The 23,490-nt window shown below is 43.5% G+C and overlaps 1 protein-coding gene across 1 annotated transcript in view; it reads left to right on the top strand.

The window, feature by feature from the left end:
* The window catches only part of Dpp6 (dipeptidyl peptidase like 6), a 671,863-nt gene that overhangs the window by 306,146 nt on the left and 342,227 nt on the right, over positions 1-23,490 (top strand). The window contains exon 2 of the mRNA XM_036181185.1: positions 15,799-15,913. Within this exon, the coding sequence (XP_036037078.1) occupies positions 15,799-15,913 (115 nt within the window). The remainder of the gene's footprint in view (positions 1-15,798; positions 15,914-23,490) is intronic.

Below are 23,490 nucleotides of genomic sequence, written 5' to 3' on the forward strand. Positions count from 1 at the left end.
GCTTTGGTCCCTGAACAGAGGGAGATGTCCAATGAAAATGTAGTAAGTGGTCCAGGAGATAGCTCAGTGGGTAAGTACTTGCCTTAGAAATAGGAGATGCTAAATTCACCCCCCAGATCCCATGCAAAAAGAGATAGGTGTGGTGTGGTGGTATGCGTTTGTAAACCCTATACTAGTGGCGTGAGGACAGAAGGACCCCAAGGCTCCCTGTCCAGCCGATGTGTGTGTGTGTGTGTGTGTGTGTGTGTGTGTGTGTGTGTGTGTGTGATATATATCACACATGCATGTGCACACACAGAGAAAAAATAAAACCCAATAGCTGATGAGTTTATTCCCTCCTGCCACTGGGACTGCCACTAAAGACATGTTCATTTGCCTACAGTCTGAAGCTGGCAAGTCTGAGGTGGGCTTCCCTCAGATCCAGTCAAGGTGTGCCAGCTTGGTTCTGCATAGAGGCTCTCAGGAAGTCTGTACTCATCTCCCTCACTTCCAGAGGCTGCCCACATTCTTTTTCAGAGCCAGCAATGGTCAGCTGTGTCTCTTTGAAGCCTCCTTGCTTTTGCAGACAGCCAACACCTCTGTAACTTCATTGGTCCCATGAAAAATTCGGGTTAATTTTCTATTTTGAGGTCTGGTGACAAGGAATGGTAATTTCATGTGTTGCTTAATTTTCTTTTCCATGAAATATCATGGATTCCCAGGCTCTGGGAATCATGGTGGAGCCATCCCTGTGAGACAGTGGTCTTCCTATCACAATTAACTGAAACACTTATTCCAACGAAAAGCTGCATGGATCCACTTATGTTTTCTATGCTGACTCTGGTTAAAAGGAAACCTCTCCACAAGTTCTAAACTGCAATCATGACATACATCAACAAGATGTTTCTAAATGAGAACTACATTAGGAAGCAGGACAGTAGATGCTACTTGGTCACTGTATGACCTCAGGTAAACCTCCTAATGGTGGGGAGGGGAGTAGAGGAAGGGGCTCAAGGATTTCCTGTGTTCTGTCTGTGAGTGGGAAGCTATGCGTTCAATCCCTACATGTAGTCCCATTTAAAGACCCATCTTGGTCCAAGGTGAAGATCACGGAGAGCAGCCACATTCTCTTTGGTTTGTCTCTATCCTAGATGCTCTTGAAGCCTGGTCCACATTTAGGGTTCATCATTTCACCATTGCATAAGCATTTCCCCATTGTGTAATTAAGTGCAGATAAGTCCCCCTGTAAAGTGCCAGAGGGATGGCTTATGCTCTCCAAAAAAGATGGGCATGACACCTAGGGACAGCTTCCTTCTGCCTTGGAAATGAGTTGTTGAGGTTCATTAGGGCTGGCTCCTGGTCTTTTCTGAAAAATAGAAGGGCTGGAATCTAACAGATGATCATAATGTACCTCAGGCTTCTTCTAGAAATAGATTCCAACTGTCTTTCTTTCATGGGAAACCCTCTACAACACTGCAGAGAAACTAAGACACTCTCAAAGTGGATCCCAGTCCACAAAGTAGCTGGAAATAATTCAAGACAGCCACCCCAGACAAGTGTCTGCAAACAGAGGCAGGAGGGACAGCTCCAAGTATCCACATCCCCTGAGCTTGACCCAGGTATATGCTTCAGATGGGACATCCCCAGAACTTTACAAAAACCTGGTGTTGTTTCTGAATGGGTGCAGAGAGAATCAGCACATCTAGGAGTGTGGGGTGTGGTGGGATCTCTGGGTCCATGGGGTTCTTCTCTTGCTCTTTTATTTATAGGTTAGTTTGGGGAGAAACGTGGGAATTTTAAAATGGGTGGCAGTGTTTGAATGTCATGGTGCTAAAAGAAAACTTTACTGTGAAACCTTAGAGTTTATTTCAGGACTAGACTTGGCTCCTTGCTACTGTAGGTACATGGAATGTATTCTGACAAATTTGGTTTTCTTTGTTATCTTGCAAAGGTGGTCACAATAATTGTCCTGCTGTTTTCTAATCAAAGGCCAATATAAATGCAAGATTGACAATAGGATGGTGCAATCAAATATACATGTGAATTTTATATATTTTTAATCGTTTTATTATAACCTTGAATGGAAAAAATGGAAATCCCTTTTGTTTTTTAATCAATCAATTTTTTTCTAACCTGATCAGTTTACCCTCCCTTTCTCCTCTACTCTTAGTCCCTCCCCAACCTCCCCTTTTACCCCCAACCACTATCATCTACCCCTCTTCCTTTCTCTTTAGAAAAGGACAGGCCACCCTATATATATCATCAGCCAAAGTATATCAAATTGCAGTAAGACTAGGAACCTCCTTTCCTATTAAGGCTGGATGAGGCAGCCCAGTAAGAGGGCAAGGTCCCAAAACATTTTTACTTCTTTTTATTTTAATATTTTATTAATTATTTGAGAATTGCATACATGAATATAATGCATTGTGATCATATTCACCCCAAGTCCTCCCCCAACTCCTCACAGATCTGCCCCTTCTTGTCTGGGGGCTCCTGTGTGCATGTGGGGACATGGTTGATGTCAGCAGCCTTTCTCATTCTTCCACTTTATTCCTTGGAAAAGGGTCTCTCAGTGGAACCCAGAGCTCACCCACCCATATGACCAGTCTGACTAGCTAGCCAGCTTGCTCCATGGATCCATTGGTACCTTCCAAGGTGAGGCTGGAATTGAAGGCAGACTGCCACGCTCACCTGGCATTTATATGGGCTCTGTAGATCTAAACTCTGGTCCTCTTGCTCAAAAACAAGTGCTCTAACCACTGAACATCCCTCAGGCCCTGGAAGGTTGCTTAGCTCACATTTCTATTGTGCTATGTGCCATTCACTTCTCAGGTGACTTGTACATGAATGCCCCCTGTCCTCACCTATGTTCAGGGAAGGGGACTCTTTCTAGAAATTTCTGTAACCTTGACAGGGTCATATTACAATAGCTTTTTGGTGGCCTTCAGACCCTACAAATTTCTGGCCAACCAGAAATGTCTAACTCTTTATGTCTGGTTCCTAAGGGGCTGAATTGCATTGCCTTGCCCAAGAGAAAACCACAGATTGTCACATAAGGCAGGCCTTAGGCAGGAGTGACATGTAAGTTTAGAGTCAGTGGCAGTGACTTTTCATTAAGTTGTTAGCATGTCTTGAGAGTCATATTAAGACCATGGCCTACTGATGTCATTTAAAAGAGACCAAGATGAATGGAAACCTCTATGTCCCAAATTCTGAAAAACATGAGGTGGGCCTACCATATGAAAACACAAGTTAGAAGTGAAGTCTGGCATCACTTCTGTTGAGAGATTTTGGTTGAAACTTGACATGAAAATTCCTCATAGAATTCCATGAAATGCTTCACTGCTGTTATAAAGAAACCCAGGGAAGTCAGAAATCAGTTGGAAGCATTGGCATAAAGGGTTGGAAAGTCAGTCTAAATTGATATTTATTCTGTGTTACTATTTAGCATGGAACACCTAAAACAAATGAGGCCTTTCTTCGGCACAGTGGGTGAATGGTGTGTTAAAAATGAGAAGAGATTCATTCTCAGAAATGTCAGCTTCCCAGGGGGATGCTGTTGAGGGTTGTCTGCCTCAGAACTCAAGTCCCTTCTGCTCCTTTATATCAATGTGACCTTGGGAAAATCCCTCAGTCTGGGAGCTTCAGTTTCTCCCCTGTCTAATCGAATCCATCTGAGTCTTGTTTCCTGCAAGTGAGAAGAATTCTGGGTTCATTTGGGGTTGTTCTGTGGAACCAGTGTGAGCAACTAAGAGCTTCGGTGTCACAGCCTCTGCTGGAGCCATCTAGCCATACAGCAAGACAGTGAATGTCCAGAGAAGTCTTTGGCATTTCTCTCCAATGTTCTGGGGTGTTCCAGCATCGGTATCTGATGCTAAAAAGCATCTTCTTAGGGAACAGTCACATGGCACAATCCCGTCTTGTAACACATCAAAGAACTTGGTAGCAAGAAGCAACTAGATGCCACACTGTCACAGTCAGATATGGGGTCACACAAATGCAACTGGAAAGATATGAAATTGTCACTGTTGGATAGTGCTGCCATCCCAGAGATGACACCCTGTTAGTACTGGGTACAGGAATTTTGACAAAGTGTGGGGATGGGCCTGAACTAGATGACTAGATGATGGTGTGGGTGTGACCCCAATAGCCAGTGGAGTCAGGCCTGCTATGAACCATCTGGACCATGTTTCAGTGAATGAACTCAGACTGATGCTTACAATTGTTTGGGTACACTCTGGCTGGTGTTGTGTGCTTGCTAGACTGCTGGAAGCCTTCCTGACATTCTGAGGTAGAGCCATGATGACCAGCCACTGTCACCAAGTCAAATGGTTGTCCCCACACTTTTCTGGTCGAGAATTCAATGTCTGAGCTTCTTGCCTTGGGCTACTGGCTGCCATCCTTGCAGGGTGACAGTTTCTGTCACCTCCAGCCTCAGGCCATTTGGAACTGTAGATTCTAATGAAGATGCCACATCTACATTATATGCAAACAGGCAGCATGGTGACACTGTCAGCTTAATGATGCAGGACAGTGTGGAGGTTCAGAGCAGAGGCTCTGCTTGTGTGCACAGTTCCTTTAACTTCCTAGGCAACCAGCTGATAGAGCAGAATTCTGCAGGCTAGGCAACTTTGTCCATAGACCTGGAGACTGGAAGCTTGAGGTCAGGCCTTCTGACAGCTTCTGGGCAGGCCTTCTGGGCAGCTCTTCCGAGTCTCTCCCTGACCTGTTGGTCTCTGTCTTCTCTTTTGTCCTCATATGGTAGACAGCAGGCAGCAAAGTCTTACTTTTCAACCTTACAAGGGACTATTCTCGTTTGCAAAGGCACCACCCTCAGGTTGCGTTGTTGGTCAGGGTCTCTACACATGAACTAAAGGGAGATGTATGCATTCAAACCATGGTGCCCTAAGCAGAGCAAAGCAGGGCTGTGAAACACTATAACTTCACGTAGTGTCACATGAACTGTGCTGAAGCATATTGACTACCTGTGCCACACTGTGCATTGTCCTACACACTCTTTATATTCTGTTTACTCCTCTGTTCACCTGCCTGTGTCACCACCTACTCAGTGTTCAGAAACTGAACATCAGTCAGTCAAATACACGAAAGTAGCCATGTGCTAAGTCCAAGGACGTGTGACACTCAGCCCAGTGTCATTGGAGCCTTCCTTTCTCAAAGTTAAATTAAATGCATTTGATTCAGGAGGCTAGAGCCGTGCATCAAATGTGTGAAGAATTCTATGGCTCAGAGCACTGAGAGGCTAGGAACAGTGAGAAGATGGGGACCCTGAGAGGTGGGGGTATTGAGACGATGAGGACTGGGGTCACTGAGAGGATGGGGACACTAAAAGGATAAGGGTACTGAGAGAGAGCCTGGGGGTGGTGTGTCCCATATGCACACACTTACATTCAGCGGGGAGAGCAGCTGTGCTCTAAATGAAAAGACAAGGAGACACTTGGGAAGGGACAGACCACAGATCCCAGGGAGAGAGGAGGGAAGACAGACATCTTCAGTCCACAGATGCAGGTGGCAGAATCTGTGGGATCAGGGATACTTGGCGTGAGTCATAAGGAGCAGGTAGGGTTTGGCCATGTGTCAGTGAGATGTTTGGAAGAGGACAGAAGCCAGGACATACATCCAGGAGAGAAAGGGGTCCTGAGGTTAATTGCCAAGGGGGGCCTGTTCAGAGCCATGACTGGGTAACTGGGAATGCCTTGCCCTCCTCTAAGATTAATTGCTCAACAGAGCCAGCTGATAACACCCCAGGAGCCCTCCTGTGCCCATATAGCATGCCTTTCCCTGCTGTTCTTTCCCTTCCCTGTAGATCTCTGTGGAAGCTGCCCAGCTCTGAAGAGACCACAGAGAAACACTCCAAGCTGGACAGGCAAGCTCCTTGTCAGAGAGCCTCCCTCATCAGAGCAAAGGCCAGGCTCGATTTGTCTTAGTTTTTCACTGGCTTCTTTGGGACCGGTATTAAGGACCTCCTTCTCCTGGTATCTGCCAACCATGCAGGACCATCTCCAGCTGCCTCTGGCTGGGTCTGCAGTTCCAGGCCAGGCCCATCTGCCCCTGGACCTATTCCAAGCCAAGGCTAGAAACTCAGTCCTGCCAGGACCAGGTCCTTGGCTTCTCAACCCTCCTCTTCTCTTAGAAGAAAAATGTGGAGATGGCAAGACTGTGTCCTGAATAAATCAGTCTGTCACCTGTGTCATTCCAAAGAACAGCCCACATTGACAGTCAGTGTGATGTCTCTCCTGAGTTAGTGAGAGACAATGTTAAGTCAGGTTAGCTTCAGTGCTTAAATTCTAAGGAATTTCATGGACTCAGTTGGCTGGTATTTTAACAATTTTTATCTAATGATTCCCTCCAAGATTGCTTATATAATATTGCTATTTCATTTTTTTGGACTAAAAATTTTTAGTGATCATGGACTCAGTTGGCTGGTATTTAACAATTTTTAACTAATGACTCCCTTGAAGACTGCTTATATAATATCACCATTTCATTTTTTTACTATACAAAATGATGTTTCTTTCTGACATTTTATTCATGTTTATAACTGTTTTTGCTCATTTCTACCTATTACCCTTCTGTTGGTACCCTACCACTCCCTAAGTGATGCATATCCTTAAATGTAGATTCATATATAAGAGAAAACATGCAATATTTCAGTTTCCTTTCTATTAGCCTCCCTTTATTCCTTACCTCAGACCCCTCCTTCCCCAAACTTATCCCCCTAGATACTTCCATATGTTTTTTCTTTCTTTAGTTGAAATTTTTATTAGTTCTATGAGAATGTTTACAATGTATTTTAGTTATAATCATTCTCTTCCCCAACTCTTCCTAGATCCATAACCCCTTCCCTACACAAGCACATATGTATCCTCTTTAAAAATATATATCAAGTACAGTTTGTGCTGTTCATGTACTTTGTCATGTGGGAGTTTCCACTGGAGTATGGTTGCTGTCACAGCTGCTAAATTCATATGTGTAGCTACCATGCTGCATCCAAAATAGTTTCCTTATAGTCGTTCACCACCTCTGATTCTTACAGCCTTTTTGTTCCTTCTTTCATGATGATCCCTGAGATCTGGGAGGAGGGGTATAATATAAATGCCCCGTTTAGGAATGAGTACCCCACAGTCTCTTCTGCTATGAACTTTGACCAGTCATGGATCTCTGTGTCAAACACTATCTACTAAAAAAGAAAGCTTTTGTGATGAATGTTGAGAGATGCATTACTCTGTATGTATAATGATAGGTTATTAGGAGTCAGTTTAATGATATGTCTGTTTAGCAAAATAATAGTATTAGGTTCTCCCCTAGGGCCTATTAATTTTCTACGCACAGGTTTCTGGCCCTGATAATGGTGTGAGGTGTGGGTTTTGTCTTGTGTAACAGGCTTTGAATCCAATCAGAAAGTGATTGGTAACTCCACGACATTCATGCCGCTATTGTAACAGTGGGCACGTCTTACCAGTCTGGTTGTTATTGTAGCTCACAGGATTCATAGCTGGGTAATATTGGTGATTAATTTTATTTCCTATAAGTGTGCATAGTACCTTCCAGCACTCCTGAAAGCTAGACAGTAGGAATGAAACTTCCAAGTCAGCACCAGCTTGATTTTTCTGTGGTCTATGATTCAAGCAATTATGTAGAGAATAGAAAGCATGTGACATCATCTTCCTGAACCTTTACTGAGCATAATGATCTCTAGTTTCACATATGTCATTTCATTCTAGAACACAGTGTTCTTCCACTGGCAGTGACTATGGGGATCCTTTTCTCTTACCTGGTAATCTGTCATAGTTGCTCACTTCTAGCAGCTCTAGCCCTCAGTAATTTAACCTGTTGCTTGCTGCATGCCCCAACCTCCTGGAAGACGGGTCAGTGTGAGACACTGAGAGTGCTTTTTAGCAGTGGTGTTCTCCTTCCTTCACCCTACCTGTGGACTGGGATGGAATCACACATGCCCATGTCCTCTTTCAGGCAGGAAGAACGTGTCTCAGGGCCTGTTCCATCACAGTGAGATGAATGGCCTCACAGCAGCCAGAGAACACACTAGTTTTGGTGCTGTTGTTGTTGCTGCTAGTGCCTTTTTGTTTTATGAGAGGCACCAGACTAGCCACACAGCCTTCTGCATGAGAAACATGTTTATAAAGTTTATATTTTGCTGAAATACATGGAATTGCAGAGTGGACCTCTTCTGTTGTGAATTCACAAACATGCATGTCATTCATTCCAATCTGGTAAAGATAAAGTATGCTAGAGGAAAGGTGTCCCGTGGAAAGGTGTCCCGTAGAAGGGTGCCCTAGGGAAGAGTATCTCCAGGAAGGGTGTTCTGGGGAAGGGCTCCCTGGGGCTGTAGCCCTGTGAAGCCTTGCAAGAGTTTGGCTTGGCGCTGGTGCCCTCAGGCTGCCAGCCAGAATCTTGTTTCTTCACAGGCAAGTTTCTTAACTGTTAACTGTTGTAGGAGTTGTTTTACTTGTGAAGATCACCATCATACATTCTGACTTTCCTGCATTTGTCAGGTACTGGGAAATGGAGGTTCATGCCACTAGTGGAGACATTGGCTCCATATACCACATTGTAAGTGTCAACTGAGCAGCCTACATCCTACGTGAACAGCCACAGCCCAAGAATCCCAGTTAAGCCAGCCTGGGGGGGGGGCAGGGGGGGGGCTATGAGTCTGTGTCCCACATGGACGTCCAACAGCTTCTAACATTACTTCCATAGCATTATGTTGAAAAATATGTGAGACTTCAAATCCCATATCTGGACATATGCATTGGTTCCTTTCTGTCCTAGGGAATGTGTAATTATTATTTCTCTTGTCCAAAAACCTTCAGATTATCCAAAGATGCTACACATGAAAGCATTAATTATGTTCCACCCTGATCCAGATAAGTACACTAATTACCACGACCTTTCTTATGGGTCCAAATCTCTAACAAAATAATCACTGTTTGCCCCACTTTCGTCTCTGGCAAGTTCCTGTCATCTGTTGTCCAAGGTCAAGTCAAAATACCAGCTTTCCCTTTCATGTAGTATGTGCTGTGTTAATGCTCAGGCCTCCAATCTCCTTAGGATATCTTCGGCTGCATGTGATTCTTACAAAAGCCATTTTACACACAGCAGACAGAAAGACGCCCTCAGACTTGCTAAAGCTGAGTAAAGACATTGGGTCATTAAAACAAAAACAAAACTTTGAGCTGGGCTGAAAGAGCTGAAATAAACAAGCAGTCTGAACGTAGCTTGAGAAGTAATTCTGACACATACAACTTCTCATTTGGTTTCTTGACAAGTAAAATTTTTCTGTGTTTGAGGTAGAAATTATTTGAAAATACACCGTGTAAATGGCTACTATTAAAAGGCTACCATAAGTCTACCCCTTCCCTCCCTCCTCTCCTGACCTCCACCTCTTCCCACATTCCTTTTTAAATGCTTCCTCTCCTTGGTGTCCCTCCTCAGTTGGATGTTCCCATTTCTCTTGTTTCTCATTTTTCTCCCATTTCCTCCTTTCTTCTCCTTTGTCCTGAGCTACTGGCCTGTGCCTCAGTCTGGCACTCAACAGGTCATTTGCATCATCTACTTCTAGGCTCCTGCCTTCTTCCCTGCAGAGGGGCCCATCCCATAATGGCAGGATGAGTGGTTCTTGGGATGCCTAAGTTTCATGGTTTCTCTGACCCATGCCTATACTCTGAAACTGCTTTGTTGAGGTCACTTTTGTGTCCATGGCTACAACAGGCTGAGAAAAGTTGAGTGTAACATGGATCCTTGGTGTTGATACAGAGTAAGCATGGGAGACCTGGAGAAGAAGAAGTATAGAGGAAAGAGAGGGAGAAGAGGAATGATTGATACAAATGATACCAACTCCTGGTGTGTTTCTGCAAATCAAAACTCAGACTTGTCCCCAAGTTCCTCTTGGGAAATGGATCTGTGTGCAGCCTCCTCATCACCTGTGTGAGGCCAGCATCACCTGGATATGCTCTTGCTCACCTAGGTCTGTCCTACATCCAGTTATTATTGTCTGTGTTGTGTTTTTTAGCACCAGGATAGGAGCCACCAATGAGGAAGATGAAGTCAATGAGCCAGTAAAAGAGAAATGGGTCCAGGCATCCAACAGGCTCCCAAGTGATTAGTGATGGACACATGTCAGTTGCTATGTGTCATTAAGACTTGTTTTTGCCATCTTGTGGTCATTTATTCTCTGAATATGGAAATGCAATGATCAGAAGGCCATTTTTCTGCTCAAAATGGATGCACCATTGATTTTATAATTTATTGCAACCTTCCACTTATAGTAAATGGTCTGTGATCCATAAAAGAAATTTATGTCCAAGTTTTCACAGAGAATAAATATTAGGAAGAAAATGCATCCAGACAATATAACATAGCCATGTAATGGAAGGTCCTATATTAGGGTTTGTGTTGTTTACTTTCTTCTAGTGATATTTATCATTGCCCTGTGAACACATTGGATATTAAGGCTCTGATTCCACATTGGCCTAGTGTTTCTGACACTACAGCATGGGGAAAAACTCCAACCTGTTTAGCACATCTCTCTTTTTGATGCCAACAAACAAAGTGAATCATTAACTGATATCCAACTTCTAGAAGTTCCTGAGGATGGCTTAAGAAATCCTCCACCAGCTTCCCATTGAGATTTATGTAAAAAAGAAAGAAAGCAAGAGAGTATCTATAAGGCTGTCATTGTCTGAGGCTACTCCTAGGGCTTCATCATCTGTGACTGTGTCCAGCCACACCCAGTACCAAGTACATGCCCACTGCACCATGTGGGCCCTGCTTTAGAAAATGCCTCCCTTTCCTTATCTTTGTTGATTTCGTTGGCTTATAGGTTGGCCCATTTTGAGCTTTCATATTGATGGAATCAGTTGTTTATGACATGTTCCTTCGACTCTATTTCATTTGAAGTTCTGTTTGCTAGGCTTACCCATGCTGTGCATGCAACAGTGGGCTGTTCTTTGATTGCTGGATTATACTGAATGCCATGGAATAAACCACTGTGGTAGACAAACCAATAGCACTCTCCCCTGGCTCCACCAAGATGTCAGCATTCAAATCCCAGAACGAGTGATTCTGAAGACTATAGGTTGCATGGTATAGGAGGATTAAGGCTACAACTATAATTACAATACTATAAGCATTAATCAAGAGCTGGGGAATGGTTCAGTGGTCAAAACATTTGCCATGCAAGCCTGAGGCTGGAGTCTAGATTCCCCAACTCTCATGTGCATGTTGGGTGGGCATGTCAGGCCTCTTGCAATCCCAGCCTCAGAAGGTAGAAACAGGAGCTCTAGAGCAAGCTAGCTAGAAGACTAGCCATATTGATGAGCTCTGGGTTTGACCTAGCAACTCTGCCTCAGTGAAGAGAGTGGAAAAGCAATGGAGGATGATTCCTGACATCAGTCTCTGGCTTCCACATACATGGGCACATACATGCACTCCCACCCCTGCATGCACACATATGCATCACACACACTTAAATGCACACATAATTGAAAATGGAAAAATAAGAGTATCACATTATATATCTGTGTCTAATAATTCTTCTACTGTTAAATGCTTTTCTTATTTTTAAATTAATTTACAAAATAACAGGTTTCCTCTGGAAATTTTCATAATACTTAGTTTTGACAGGTCCCTTCCATGCACTCCTCTCCCTGCTCCTTCCCCTGCCTCCTACTTGTGCCCTTCTGCCCACAGTGTTTCCCTTTCCATTTCATGCCACACCTGTGGAATGTCTTTCTACTGCTTGGATGATGTTAGACCAACATCATTGCTGGGGATCTGCTTAGCTCCCTTCCCCACCAGCCGTAGGCGAATCACTGTACTTCCTCCTTGGTAAATTGATACTCAAAGTCAGAAAGGTCCTGGAAGCAGCTGAATCTCCTATGTGCCATGCTTTACCAGCCCTGGAGCTGGGCTTTGCTTGCTCAGGGAAGTGCCCATGATAGTAATACATGGAACAGAAAAGACAGCAGAACTCTAGAGGGTCTGAGTTTGCTTAACACCTAAATTTTTCCTGGAAAGAATAACTGCCTAAGGCTGGTGTCTTAGTTAGGGTTTCTATTGCTGTGAAGAAATACCAGGACCATGGCAACTCCTATGAAGGAAAACATTTATTTGACATAGTGGCTTACAGTTTAAGAGATTTAGCCCATTATCATCATGACAGGGAACATGTAGGCAGATATGGTGGTGGCTATATCTTGATATACAGGCAGCACAAAGTTGTCTGAGACACTGGGTGGTATCTTGAGCATATATGAGATCTCAATGCCCACCTCCACAGTGACACACTTCCTCCAACAAGACCACACCTACTCCACAAGGCCACACCTCCTAATAGTGCCACTCCCTTTGGGGGCCATTTTGTTTCAAATCACCACAGCTGGATTGCTGGTCTTTCTAAAGAATATTATTTTTAAAAGTTGGCAAATTAGTTAATTCTAAGCTAATAGCCAGGCATGTACACCTTTAATCCTAGCTCTTGGGAGTCAGAGGCAGGCAGATCTCTGTGAGTCCAAGGCTAACCTGGTGAACAATCTTCCTCAAGATCCAACTATACCACTCTTGAACATATGCCCAAGGATTGCTCAATCATAAGTGGATACTAGATGTAAAGGAAAGGATAACCAGGCTGAACAAGGTACTAAAGTGCTTCTCTTGATGGAATCTAGGGTTGATTCTTAAGAGAACAGTGCAGCTCTGCAGCCTGAACTAATTTGAGCTGATGTGTAGGGAAAAAAAATCAAAAGGAAATGTTGAACTTTAGGAATCCATAATAATTTCCCTCCTTTTCTTTTTGTCTAGAGAGGTTGCTAGAGTCACAGCTCAAGCTTGCGTGGTGGGGGGTGGTACTTGACTGTTTGAGGGTAAATAAGATGCCCAACTCTATGCTCTCAGTCAATAATATGAAATCACATTATATGAAGCAGTCAAGTTAAGAAGTTTGTAAATATATGTGAGAAAGGGTGAGTAGAGCCCAGACAACTCCCTACAGGAGCTGGTAGGAAAAGCAGCAGTAACTGTCCACTTAATACAGCTTAGTCACCTGAGAAGGAAGTCTCAAAAGAGAGATTGACAAGATCAGATTGGCCCATGGGCACATCTATGAGAAAGTAGCTCCGCTGTTACCTGATACAAGAGGACTCGGTCCACTGTGGGCAACTCTATTCCCTAGCAGGTGGTTCTGATCTGTATAATAAAGTTAAGTGAACATGAACGTGAGCAGGCCCCAAACAGTGTCCCTCCATGGTTTCTGACTCAAGTTCTTGCTTGAGCTCCTGTCCTAACTTTTCTCAGTGGTAGACTATGACCTGGAAGTGTAAGCCAAGTAAATAAAATCTTTCTTCCCTTAAGCTGCATTTAGGCAGAGTGTTTTATCACAGAAACAGAAAGAAACCTAGAGCACACATGGTAGTGGATAGAGGTCAGAGGAGGGGGGCACTTGAGAACACTGCCAGATGATCCTTGGAAATATCTGCCCCTTTCTTTAAGATGAATTGCCAGTCTTCCAAAGTTAGGCTAGTTAACCTAAAGAAAGTCTGACTGATCAACAGAGGTTTTAGAGAGGGCAGGACTGTCCTTACACACACACACATACACACACATACACACACACACACACACACACACACACACACAAACACTACAGTCTCCTTGAATTGGTTGTTCACGTGAAGTGTCTTAGAGTTGTTCCCCTGAATCTAGCCTTCACTGGCACTTCATGGCTAATACCCCTCACACTCACAACTAGCAAAACCACTCAGAAGAACCTGTGAGACACACAGGGCTGAGGAGAGGAGAACCTGGGTGGGAGGGGTTGCCAGCTGGATAGTGTCAGAATTGGCCCTGCAGCAAGATAGGCTACTTACTGGCAGCCCAGAGAGCTGCTGGCTTATGCATACCCTCTGCAAACCTTTAAAATTATTAGTTGCCTAATCTTGATTCAGTTTTTAATTGTTTTTTTGGTTTGGTTTTTGGTTTGGGGTTTTGTGTGTGTGTGTGTGTGTGTGGGAAGGGAGCCAGAGTCCTGTAGTCTCTGCAATGCTTCTAAAAAGTGCTTGATAGAGGGAGTTGAAAGATGGATTATTGTAAGGGAGAGAATTGAATATACTCCCTACTCCCTGGTGAGAAGGCCATCTGGTTGACCCCTCTGCTTTCAGCAACAAAAAATAAAACATGGAACCACCCACTGTCCCATCGTGACCAGCAAGTTGTACCCATGCCATCACTGCCACCTCCTGTATCACAGCCCCCAATAACGCAGTATTCTGTTGCAGAGATGCCTTTGTTGGCTGGGAGTTCATCTCCTCTCATGTCTGCTGGGTGCTGCATCTGCTGTCCCTTTAGCTGTGTGAGGCCATGTGTTCATCACATGAGGCAAGCATGTTAAATGTATATGTCCGAAACATTTATAGCTGTCTGCAGCTTGATGAATGCTGGTCTCCAAATGCTATAAGCTGCTCTAGTCCTTCCTGCAAGAGCTAAAACCCCCAACTTCCCATGTTGGAACTTAGAGTGCAATAGAAAACTCTTCCCTTTTTTCAGGCACTTCTGAGTTCACTTACTGTTGTACGTGAGATGTCACTGCGTTATTTAGCAGTGATGGTGATAAATAGCAAAGCAATAGCTGATCTCTTGATGTTCTCTTAAGTTACAGCCATGACCAGACACTTTATTTGGGTATGTTTGAGCCAGAAAAGGCACATGGCTAATCAAGTAGTGTCTGTTCTGTTGGTTTGTAGTCAATTTATACCTTCGAATGAACATCCAGTTGTGGATGAGGATGTGTTTATACACTGTATCTACTTAGAGACTATCTCTATCCTACTTCATCTTGGCTTAGTTAACATGAGTTGAAGTGATGGACATTATAAAAGGCAATATTCTCAGATCAATGGTATGTATGAGGTCATGTGTCCTTTGTTTCTGTATAGATTTTTCTGTAGAATTAATGATAATTATTACAATTTAACTGTTCTATACAATACTTATTATTAGATATTAATAATGCCTCATTTGTTTTTTCAAGGAATCCCAGTGAGGATCATAAATTATATAACAACCCTAATCTGAAAGGAACTAAAGTTTAGTCTCATTATGCTATAAGCCTGTTGAGTTCCTAGATTTGTTCATCTGTTGACATCCTTTAGTGATATCTCCAGATATCCCTCCCACCCTGCACCCATCCAAAACCACACATGTTATTCCATGAGGGTGCTGAGAGACTAGGATAGGTGAGAGGCCCAGGGAAGTGAGACCTGAGGAATGCTGCAGCTTGCTCACAGAGCTGTAGAAAGAATACCAGGCTCATGGTAAGTGGCACATATAGATGCTGACACACAGTATGTGCTAACTTAATATTCAAGCATGGTAGTTACTGGTCAAAGTTAGTAGTGTGGACACAATGAAAGAAAGGGGGAAGAGAAGATATGTGGCTGGCAATGTTCATCACACTTGAGTGGGATTTCATGGAGATTCCATGGGGCTTTGACAAAGAAAGTCTCCAGGCCAGCCTGTGCAGTAGTCTAGTTCATGAGGGTATTTTGTGAGGGGGCTATTCTCCTAAACAGGGCTTCATGCTGGATTCACTGTGGAGACAGCCTCTCCCTGGTATGAGGAGGGACAGAGCAATGTCCTCAGGGTGCTGCAGGAAGAAGGGCTGGAGAGCAGCTAGTGGCAGTCTGAGGCTTTTGACACTGCCCTGTGTCATGAATGAAATGGCAGCTGTTGGTTGGCCTGTCTCCCCTGTCATGCTCACCGGCGTCTCTCTCCCTGTGGTTGTTTTAGGAGCTGGTGGGGAGTAACCCTCCACAGAGAAACTGGAAAGGAATTGCAATCGCGCTGCTCGTCATCCTGGTCATCTGCTCCTTGATCGTCACCTCAGTCATACTGTTGACACCAGGTATGGATGCTTTCAGAAATGCAGTCACAAACATACTAAAATGGGCAGTTTTGCTATGGGATATTGTCTAAGTAGCTGTTAACTGTAGTTTATTCTTTTTTATTTTTTTATTCATTTTACATACCAACCATAGATCCCTCTCTCATCCCTTCTCCTGCTCCCCCCACCCCACCTAATCCCCCCAACCACCCCTCGTCCCCTCCTCCAAAAGGATAAGTTCTTCCATGGTGGGGTAGAGCAAAGACTGGTACATTCAGTTAAGGCAGGACCAAGGCCCTCCCCACTTTATCAGGTATGTCTGACCCTAGGTAGTGGGATCCAGAAAGCCAGCTCATGCATCAGGGATAGATCCTAATTACACTGCCAGGGGCCCCTCAAACAGACCCAGCTATACAACTGTCTCCTGTATGCAGAGGGTCTAATCCAGTCCCATGTATGTTCCACAGCTGTTTGTCTAAAGTTCATGAGTTCCTGTGAGCTTGGTTCAGTTGTCTCTGTAGGTTTCCCCATCATGATCTTAAGCCCCATCCTTCGCTCATATAATCTTTCTTCCCTCTCTTCGATTGGACTCCTGTTACTCAGCCTGATTATTGGCTGTGGATCTCTGCATCTGCTTCTATCAGTTACTGGATGAAGGTTCTATGATGACAGTTAGGGTGTTCTGATCTGATTACTCAGGTAAGCCAGTTCAGGAGCACTGTCCACTATTGCTAGTAGTCTAAGCTGGGGTCATCCTTGTGGATTCCTGGCAACTTCCCTAGCACCAGGTTTCTCCTTATCCCCATGATGTCTCCCTCTATCATGGAGACATGTTTTCCCACTCAATCCTTGTTCCAGATCCACCATCCTGTTCCCTTATGTTCTTATCCTCCATCCCTTCCCTTCTATTGCCCCTCACCCCTAGTTTGTTCATGGAGATCTTTGTTTCCCCTTCCCAAGGTGATCCGTACATCCCTCTTAGGGTCCTTCTTGTTTCTGAGCTTCTCTGGAGCTGTGGGTTGTAGTCTGATTGTCCTTTGCTTTACATCTAGTATCCACTTATGAGTGAGTACATACCATGTTTGTCTTTCTGAGTCTGGGTTACCTCACTCAGGATGATATTTTCTAGTTCCATCCATTTGCCTGCAAATTTCATGATATCATTGTTTTTACACTGAGTAATACTCCATTGTGTGTATGTACCACATTTTCTTAATCCACTCTTTGGTTGAGGGACATCTAGGTTGCTCCCAGGTTATGACCATTATGAATAATGCTGCTATGAACATAATTGAGCAAGTGTCCTTTTGGTATGAATGAGCATCCCTTGGATATATGCCCAAGAGTGGTATCCTTGGGTCTTGAGATAGATTGATTCCCAATTTTCTGAGAAGTCACCATACTGATTTCCAAAGTGGCTGTAAAAGTTTGCACTCCCACCAACAGTGGAGGCATGTACCCCTTGCTTTGCATCCTCTCCAACATAAGCTGTCATCAGTGTTTTTTATCTTAGCCATTCTGACAGGTGTATGATGATATCTCAGAATCATTTTGATTTGCATTCCCCTGATGACTAAGGATGTTGAGCAATTCCTTAAATGTCTCTCAGCCATTTGAGATAATTCTGTTGAGAATTCTCTGTTTAGATCTGTAGCCCACTTTATAATTTGATTGTTTGGCATTTTGCTGTCTAGTTTCTTGAGTTTCTTATATATTTTGGAGATCAGCCCTCTGTCAGATGTGGGTTGGTGAAGACCTTTTCCCATTCTATAGACTGTTGTTTTGTCTTATTTACTGTGTCCGTTGCTTTAAAGAAGCTTCTCAGTTTCAGGAGGTCCCATTTATTAATTGTTGCTCTCGGTGTCTGTGCTATTGGTATTATATTTAGGAAGTGGTCTCCTGTGCCAATGTGTTCTAGGCTACTTCCTACCTTCTCTTCTGTCAGGTTCAGTGTAGCTGGATTTATGTTGAAGTCTTTGATCCACTTGGATTTGAATTTTGTGCATGGTGATAGATATGGATCTCTTTGCAATCTTCTACATCTTGACATCCAATTATGGCAGCACCATTTGTTGAAGATGCTTTATTTTTTCCATTATACAGTTTTGGTCTATTCTTATTAGGTTCTAGTTTTCATTATACCATTGTAGAAGAATGTAGTTTGTTTTAAATGAAAATAAATCCATTTTATGTGTTTTAAATTTTTATATAGTTGTTGACTAGATAAAAATGGCATAGATTAAAAAGTTACTGTTGCTTATTCATGTTGAAATTCAAGATAGTGGCATTAGAAATAATTTAATATATCCCATGGTATTCCTGGGTGTTAGAGAAAGGATAAATTAAGAAAATGTTCGAGCAACACATAATGACTGTGAACCAAGGGCAAATTACTTATTAGGTAACATTGATGGAGTTAAATACTGATGGATCCAGAAACAAAATTCTCTCAGACAAGAAAAACCTTACTAGGACCCACAGCAGTTCCCAGAAAGCATTGAGTTCACCTGCATGGCCTGTGGAGTGGCTGAGACAGAATTGCTTGGGAGCCTCAGGGATGGAAAGGTCTTTTAGTTTAGCTTAGTTTTTTAATTTTATCTCCACATTTGTGGATAAAGTGGGGTGTGGGGTGGGCTTCCCAAAGTGGTGGGAAAGGAAGCCTTTGCTTGTAAGATGGCTATGTGGAAGTGTCACCATGTGGAATCTGTCAACACAGGGGCCATAGATAGCAGTATCTGCTGCTTACTCCATCATCAGCATCACTTTAGATGCTCATGTGCAGGTGCAAAAACAGCATCATTCCAGTCCTCAGTGAACTGACTGCACATGCATTAGACTTCAGGGTGGCAAAGTGAGTAGATACTGCAGTGTGGGAGAACAGAAGGTAGGTGCAAAATGCAGACAAGTGGCTGACCCATTAGACCAAGATGTGAAATAAAACTGGTATCTTTATTAAAAGGTGTCAGACACTATCAGGGAAAAATAAGAATTGCAGACCAGTGTTCCTTGTGAAGAGAGATGCACAGAAAGCTATTAGCTAACTAACACAATGGCATATAAAGACATTATAGGGGGTTGGACAGATGGTTCTGCTGCTAAGTTCAGAGAGGATCCAAGTTCAGCTCTCAGTACCATATCAAGTGGCACACAACCACTTGAAATTCCAGATCCAGAGACTATGATGCCCTCTCCTGACCTCCATAAAGCATGTGTACTCATGTGCCCATGCACACAGACACACATGCATAAATAATAAAATCTTAAAATATATATTACATGTCATGGCCAAGTGGGGGTTATCCTAATTCAAAAGTAATAAGTCAGCATACAAAAGTCAATGAAATACACATGTATTAACAGAACAACACACAAACCCACAGATCTTATAGACAGTCAAAGTGCATCAGTAAGGCTGAGTGTGAATGGAGTCAGAGGCCAGTGTGTGGGAGATCTGTTCTATCCTTCTGTGTCCCAGTAATTGAATTCAGTCACCAGGCTAGGGGATAGGTGCCTTTTCCTGCCAAGCTATCTCACAGGCCCTCACTATCTTAATAATACCTTTTTCTATATTTTATTTTAAATTGTGGTGTGTCTGTATGTCTGTGTATAGGTTTGGGCTTGTATGTATAAGTGCCTTCAAAGGCCAGAAGAGTTGCTGGGAACCAAAGTCCAGGCCTCTGGGAGAGCAGTACAGACTCTTAACCACTGATGCAATGTCCCATCCCCTTTGATACACAAAGTCTTTAAGTTTGACAACAATCTGTTTCCTCTTCGGTTATTTATATGTCATGGGTCATAGAAAAGGATGTATTTTTAGTCTAAGGTCACAGAGATTTATTTATTCCTGGTATCCTTCTAAGAATTTTAGTAGTTTTAGTTTTTGTATTTACATCCTTGATCCGCAGTGAGTAAGTTTTGTGTAGTGGTGTAAGGGAAGTCTCAGACCTCATTCTCTGTGTGTGAACACACAATTGCACCCACATTGTTTGTTGACTCTTCTATCCCCTTGTATAGTGACAGCCACTTTATGGCTGTGCAGAGTTAGTACAGAACTCTCCATTCAAATCCACTAATGTACATGTCTGCAGATATGCCCATATCGCAGCACATTAACAACTAAAGCTTTATGCTGTTTTAAAATTATGAAATCTGTCTGCTAAATGCTTATTCTTAATATTGCTTTGACTTCCTCACATCACTAATTGAATTCTGAACAGATATTATACTGGTAATTTTAGTTACTTCTCTGTTGCTGTGATAAAATACCATGGCCAAGGTAAATTATAGAAGAAAGAGCTTATTTTGGCTTATGGTTCCTGAGGGTTAGTTCCCAATAATGTCAGGGCAGAGACAATAGGTGTGGTGGCTAGAGAAGGATGCTGAGAAGCACAAAGTAGAGAGAGTGAAGTAGAAATGACAAGAGTCTTTAAGATCTCAAAGCCTACCCTTAGTGACAGACTTCTTCCAACAAGGCCACACCTCCTAAGCCTTCCCAAACAGAGCCACTAACTGGGGACCATGTGTTCAAACATATGAGCCTATGGGGACATTCTCATTCAAACTACCACAGTAAGTTATTGTGTGCTGTGGATGCTTGCTGAAAGCAGATTCTGGGAGCAAGAGAGTCTTTCTTCCCTTGTCCCCTAAAGTTTTGTCAAGTCTCTTCCCCCTGAGTCAGGAACTCTCGATGAGAAATGATGGATAGTTTTATATATATATAAAGAACACAAGATATGAGCCTTTCTGTATGGAATACCATACATTTCCCCCAGTGCTGAAGAGGCTTCCACAGCACTTCTGTAGGAGAGGTCCTCATCTTGCCATGAGCGACCTGGAACTTACCCACTTTTACAGGACAAAAACATTGATTGAGAGGCTGGAATCTGGATGAGTGGTATGGAAGGGACTGTGGGCAGATTAGGGAAGACAAACACTTGTTTTATGAGTGCTGCTGCTGAGCGGATACAGGAGGGACCAGAGCTGTATTTAATTTATACAAATGAGCCAGGGCTCTCTCTGTCTTTGCTTTCCTTTGAGCAGAGCTGTGCTTTGGTAAGAAGTGACTTTCACAGCTTTGGTCCCATGGTCATGTCACACTTCCTTGGGACTTAGAATGGGGTAGTGGTTTTCAGAGATTCTCCCTCCTGATGTGAAGTTTTGCCAGGTCCACCTCCCCCAGAATCAAGGGCTCTCGTGAGCATTACTCAAGAGTGGAATGTGGTGGGTAGAGTCAGCTGGTGGCAACATGGTCATGGTACATGGGGCAATGAATATCCCCAGACCTGAAAAATGGCTCCTGGAACCTTTCTAACGGCTAACTCTGATGGAACTTTACATCACTTCCATGCCATAGGAGCAGCCATAGAGCAGCCCCCTCTAGCCCCAGTAGAGAATATAGTCATTGCAAAGGTGTTGTCAGATGGTGACATCAGCTGTCAGAGAAAGATACTGTAGAAGGCAGCTGGGGCCTTGAGTGAGGCTCTGTATTCCAAGAAGGCTTTGAAAGGGGCTGTTTCCTTTACTCTTCTCTTAAAATAAACATATGGTTGAGCCTTATCTAGCCCTTTGGTTCTGGAGACATCCACGGATAGTGTCTGTTTCTGTAGGTTATGATGTTGGGGAACTATGTGTCCTGGGCTTGAGAGGACCAGGCAAGCTGAATGCTCAACACAGAAGCCATGCTGTAGGGCTCTCCTGGCATGCCCTTCCTGTGTTCCCTCTCCTGGAGCAAAGTAGAAGCTTTTGTCTTGACACTGAAAATGGTGCCAGGTGTTCTACCTGTACTGCTCTGAAGTGTCCCCAGGTCCCCTTGGATGTGGAATATCCTCAGAAGAGCCCATAGAGCTAAGCTTGTCCTCCTTCCAACATTAATAATCCCATTAGGAGCTGCAACTGCTGTGTTAAGCACTGAGCAAATATAGAAAGTGTAAATACCTGTGTTCTCCTTTGAGCTAAAAGCAAGGAGGCAAGATGTCCCAAATGTTGCTATAAGTAAGAAAAATAAAACTGGAGAGCAGGGTGGGGCTGAGCTCAGGGTACCACAGGAGGGAAGAGGGCTGCAGTTCAGAGTCCTCATAAGGGCGGCCATACTTGGGAATAATATGAAAGCATTGTTTCCACTTTGATAGACTTAAGAAAACTTCCAAAGTGAGTATTCTCCAAGCACTCGTGGATTCTGGTCTTGTGTCCTGGAAACTCAGAGTCTAGAACATGCTCACTGCACACTTAGTTCTGGATTCATTTGCTTTGGTCTGTCTGTGACCATTTCCCAGTGCTCACAACCTAACTCCAACTTGGCAAGCAGGATCTGGAGAGAGGGGGTGCTGTGGGGCAGTGGGGTTCTGGGAGATTCTCTTAGCAATTCTGACAGGCAAAGTACCTTGCTCTGTGGTTTAGGTTAATAGTCACCAATTACTCACATCCATGTCTCTCTGAAGGTTCTTGAAGGGAACATGACCTTTGTGGTTGTCATACATTTCTCCCTTGTTGGGCCATATTCTTTTCCAAATTCCTCTTCTGAATAATAGATTTAAAGTTACCCTTTTAATTTTCAGCTGTTAACTACAGTAACTGTCTGTCTATAATAGGTCGCACTATTACCTGGTGTGTACCAATCAGGGCAGCTGCAATTCCTATGTTCTGATGAGACTGACTACCATGATCTGCACTATAAAGGGTCTGAAGACATGATAGAGTTTGAGTTGCATTAGAATGTTTCAGACTTTGCCTTGAATGGGCTTCTGAACAGAGTCTGTTCACACTAAACACACTCCAGAGAAATACAATGAAAAAGCCACTGACTTTGAGGATCACAGTGAAGACTGGCTTCAAGACTAGGCCACACTGAAATTTCCGGAAGTAAAGATCAACTGGTGTTTGGTAGTAGAAACATAAAGTACAGATTACTTGTGCCGGAATGTCACCACTGTCCTATTGAAATACAATGCCTGTGACCAACTGTCTTAGGTGAGAAATTACATACTCGTTCATCTTTGCCCTTGAGAAAAAATTGTACCCATTGGAGATGAGAGAAGTCCAGGAAATCATCCTGAACCATCACTAGCATGCATGTTGTTCAGAGATAGCCTTGTGTGGGAGACAAGGAGGACCACAGTGAGTGCTCAGTCAGATGGAAAGACTGATGAAGGGAGGTTGTGGCAACAGAGGGGGAGAGACGTGGACACCAGGCTTGAGCTCTGAGATTGGTCTTGGTTTCCTCCCACTGTCTATACAGAGGTCTTCATCACAACTTTCTAAATTCTGATAAGTTCTTTATATCATCCTATCCCTCGGGAGGAAAGAGAAGGTTGGACATGAACACATCCTGGATGTTTCTGAAGGTCTGTACACCACCTGCTAACCTGGACTAGCAGGTTATTCTTCAGTAACAGGTCAATGAAGGGGAGAACCAGAGGCTCAAAAAACAAAGAGATAGTAAATATTAGGGTTAGGAGATATTATACATGGTATGCCTTATACTAAGCAAGTTTAATAAGAAGTATAGCATCTTATATACAGTTTTCAGAGGGAAAAATGGGATAGTCAGTGGAAAAGTATCATACTGTGGGACAAAGTCAGCAGGAGGCTAATCAAGCAAT

Source organism: Onychomys torridus, chromosome 3 (assembly GCF_903995425.1).
Source record: "Onychomys torridus chromosome 3, mOncTor1.1, whole genome shotgun sequence".
NCBI lineage: Eukaryota > Metazoa > Chordata > Mammalia > Rodentia > Cricetidae > Onychomys > Onychomys torridus.